The 4,118-nt window shown below is 62.6% G+C and overlaps 1 protein-coding gene across 1 annotated transcript; it reads right to left on the bottom strand.

The window, feature by feature from the left end:
- Positions 1–906: 906 nt before the first annotated feature.
- Positions 907–2,098, bottom strand: BXZ73DRAFT_84838 (uncharacterized protein; the record flags this gene model as incomplete). Its single annotated transcript, XM_048023994.1, has 5 exons — positions 907–927; positions 1,005–1,183; positions 1,288–1,298; positions 1,444–1,625; positions 1,676–2,098. The coding sequence occupies 5 exons, from the start codon at positions 2,096–2,098 to the stop codon at positions 907–909; spliced, it is 816 nt and encodes a 271-aa protein (XP_047870618.1).
- Positions 2,099–4,118: the final 2,020 nt, after the last annotated feature.

Below are 4,118 nucleotides of genomic sequence, written 5' to 3'. Positions count from 1 at the left end.
TGTTGTTTATGCGCCCTCACACCTCAGGGCCGCTCGTGGGGTTCCGCAGACGTATGGAACCGCATCGTCGCGGTTCCCAGCAAGCTCGGTGGCACGCGAGCGCACCCCGTGCGCGGTGTCACGTCCGGGGATCGACGCCCCGCGAAACAAACGGCCGAGAACGGTCGTTGGGGTCCGACATGGAACTGCGTCTGGCGCGGGCGAGGGGGCGTGAGGTGTGTTTGGATGTCACGGCAGAAGGACAGCCTGGACGTGGGTGGTGCCTTTCGGCGCTCAGCGTCCGCCATTGTTCTCAAAGCTCTTCGCGAGTTCGGATGCCGACATCTGTGGGCGGTCTGTGGGCGGTCTGTAGGTTGTTCTCCTCGTTCTTGCGGACCTCCGGCGATAGATGGCGCAGTTCTCGCGGAGATTGTTTCGTTCTATGTCTCTTGCATATGAACATATTCTGTCACCAGCAGTACGCCCGCTCCAGAGATCGCGATCCTCCGAGTCTCCACGACCCGAGAAGCACCCCCACCTGCAAAGACCCTCGGGTGGACGTCGGCGCGCTCGTCACGGACCGATTCGTTCGTTTAAACGGCTCTCCCTGCGCACAGATCGGGAAGAGCATCAGGAAAAAACGACCTGTCTCGGGAGTGCACCCGAGGCTCGAGAGCAGTTCGAGCACGGCGAGACAAGTCCCCTTCTCTCGAGGCACGCGAGCTTGGCAGGGCGCCTCGCGGGCGCTCGGGAGACACAGCCGCCTGCTCGGCGAGCACTCCGGAGCAGCCTCGAGTTTCGTCTCGAGAGTGCTCGAGAGGCTTCTTGAGCATGAGACACACTCCCGATATTGCTCACATCCCAGGTCTATTTCTCTTCGCTGCTGGATATGCATTTGAAAGAAAATATATTGATCAAGTATGTGTACTAATACGGCAGTCCAGCTTTCTATATCTATAATACATTATACATGCGCCGACCCACCGCACCCGCCAACCGACAACGGTGGGGTCGTTGGGGCGCACCGCGCGATCCATGCCAAGCACACACTCGTCCGGCGGGCGCACCGCGGCGAGTGCGTCGAGCTCTGCGGGCGCGAACGGAGGGCGTGGGACGGTCAACGGGTGTCTGGTAATCCGAGTGGCGAGGGACTCGGGGGCCTTGCTGTCACCGCGCTGGAGAACAACGCAGTCCTGCTGGAGAACTGAGGCACGCGCCCGAGCGCGGAGTGCCCGGTGGGATTTACAAATTCTGTGAGCCGGTTGTCAGCGGGCACCGTACGTGCGCGGGGGAAGGGGACGTACTCACAACACAATGGGCTGTATGATGTGCAGGGCAAGCCACAAGCACTGGCATCGAAAGACAGGGCTCCATGAGGGGTGCGACGCCCCACACGGCCGGGTTGCCCACGCTGAACGCCTTGCCGGGCGCGAGCGAGCCGACGTGCTGCGCGAGCGCGCACACCGCGGCGCTGCGGAGCGTCGCAAGGTGGAGGAGCGCGGGGACGGCAGCTGTCGGTCCGTGAACGTCGTGTGCGCAGGGGGCGGGCCAGCGGCGGCGACGACCTTGGCGCACATGCTCGCGTGCTGGACGACGGCGAGCATTGAGGGCGAGAAGCCGCCCGAGACATCCGTCCCCAGTCCGACCTGCGATGGCGTGAGTGGTGGCAGGGACGGGAACGAGAGGGGAGACGAACCTTGACGCCAGCGTCGAGGAGCATGCCGACGCACGCGCAGCCGGAGCGGAGGTTGAAGTTGCTCGTCGGGCAGGGGGCGATGCCGGCGTCGCGGGCGTGGATGAGCGTGACCTCGCGCTCGTCGAGGTGCAATGCATGCGCGAGCACAGTGTTGGGCGGGAGGAGCCCGTACACATCGTACACGCCCGCGTACGTAGTCTCCTCCTCCTTCTCGTCCACGCCGTCGCCCGTGGTGGCGTTCGCCCCCAACCCAGGGAGGCTCCCGCGCGGGAAGAGCGCCTTCGTGAACGCGATCTCCGCCGCGTTCTCGGAGATGTGCATCTGGATGGCGAGGGCTGGGTCTGCGGTGGCGAGCGCGCCGAGGCCGGCGAGGAGCTCGCCCGTACATGAGAGCGCAGGGTGCGGCGGTCTCATAATACACATGAAAATCGTCAGCTCTAGGCCTACTGCTTACCAAAGCCTTGACGTACCATCATCCCTATCCAAACATTCCCCACCCACTGGGCTCCGAGAACAGGCAAATCATGTGGCCTAAGCTGCGGGCACAGTGCGCGGCATGACTGTAAAAGCAGTGGCCGCAGGCGCGAGCGGAGAATGGTAGTCAGACAATGTATGTAAACTACGATGTCAGATGGCTCACTCACAAAGTCACAAATAGTCGCAGGATGAGGGGGAGCGAGCAAACTGGGTGGACTCTGGAGAGATGCACGCGTATGGGCGAAGAAGAAAGAGATGGAGTCTATGGTGCGCTGGCAGAGCGCAACAGGTCCGCGCGCGGGGCGACTGGTCAGTGCGTGGGAAGTAGCTACCATATTCATGCGAGAGTATCGCACATGATCGATTGATCATGGAGTCCCTAGCTGCGAGTGCGCTGTTTCGACTTTGTTTTCCTCCTACACATCCTCCATTCCCGCCTCGTTGAACGCGTTCCGACTGTGCGCCGCCTACAGAGACCACCGAGAAGTCGGACGAAAAGATCGCCTTGTCTACTGCGCGCCGGAACTCAAACAGGAGGTGGACCACGGTTTGGAGCGCGTGCGCACGGTGCGCGTCGCGAAGCTCGAAGCGGAGCGCGTCCGTGTCGTCCGCCACCCCACACACGCAGGGGACTGTAGGGGACTGTGGTGAGCGCCTTCACGAACCCGGCCGGGTCTCGTCGCTCTCTTTGCCCTCGAGCAGCAGCCGGCGACGCTTCAGGTTATGCAAGCGTGTTCAGTGATGGGTGGAAGCGGGGAGAGAGATTGGAAGACTGGGACTGGAGGGTGCAGAGACAAAGTGGTGTGCGTACCCGGTGTTTTTATACTCGCATAGACCTTTTCAAGCTGCTTCTCGCCCGGGCGGCCCCACATCGAGCGCAGGCGGCAGGCATGCGCATCTATGATGCACTGGAGCGCAACTTCAACCGGCGTGTTGTTGCTGGCATGACCCACATCAGCTTCGCGCAGGAGTCCTAAGGTTTGTAGCTCGCGCATGACATCGCTATATTTTGTGACGTCGTCCGCGGGAATGAGGAAGACCTGGGCAGCGCGGAGCTTCGTGGAGCGTGTTTCGAGCAGCGCAGCGGCCTGCCGGTGCTCTTCGCGCACGGCGGTGGCAAGCTCACGCTGGAGCTCGCCGCTGTGCGCCTCAGCCCGGGGAGCAGCGGCCTGCACGCCTCTGATATGCCTTCGACTGGCTCGAAAAGTTACACCGAATATATTACAATGTACCGAGTACTTATGTATCTTCTGTCAATGTTATATCAGTCGTGCAACCAATGAGTATGCGCTGTAGACAAATTTCTGACTGAACTCCTGGGGTATCCCGTGCACCGAGGCCGTCTCGACAGTCCTCTCGTGGGGTTAGTCAGGCACGCGAGGTCTCGGTGGAAGCTGGTTGTGGCTCTCAAGGCGTCGCGAGTAACCACCGCAACTCGAGAGAGCTCGCGAGCTCACTACGGCGCTCGTTGCTGCTCGGACGACCTCGGTATCATCAGTGATTATGCGAGAGCGCTCGAGTGCCCTCCCGGCCATCACTGGCAACAAGCGGGTGATCCCGAGTCTCGGCGGGAGCTCTCGCGCCAAGCACTTTTTCCTGATGAGATCTCGACCCCGACTCTCGAGCGTCCCGCAGCACCGAGGCGCCCGCTCTTCGCGGGCGTCTTGGCGCGGTAGAGGAACTCTGCCCGCCGCCGGTCCTCCGCGCACGAAGACGCGTGCGAGCGATGTGCCCGGCGGCCAGGCTGGGAACGCTCGCCCGAAGCTCGCCCCTCGCGGGACGGAGGCGCCGCGATTGGGGAGAGTTGCGCGCGAAGCGTCGGAAGGAGCGTCTTGGGGGCATCCCGGGGCGGGTCCGCACCCGACGAAGTGCGGCGGTCGCTGGTGATGCAGATGCGCGCGCCGCGAGTACGTGTGTATGATGCTGATATCGACGGGAGGAGGCCCCCAACTTCCAAGGCGCATGA

This window comes from Epithele typhae, assembly GCF_022376455.1.
Source record: "Epithele typhae strain CBS 203.58 chromosome Unknown BXZ73scaffold_385, whole genome shotgun sequence".
NCBI classification, from domain to species: Eukaryota; Fungi; Basidiomycota; class Agaricomycetes; order Polyporales; family Epitheliaceae; genus Epithele; species Epithele typhae.
This window is presented reverse-complemented; position numbering and strand designations above follow the sequence as displayed.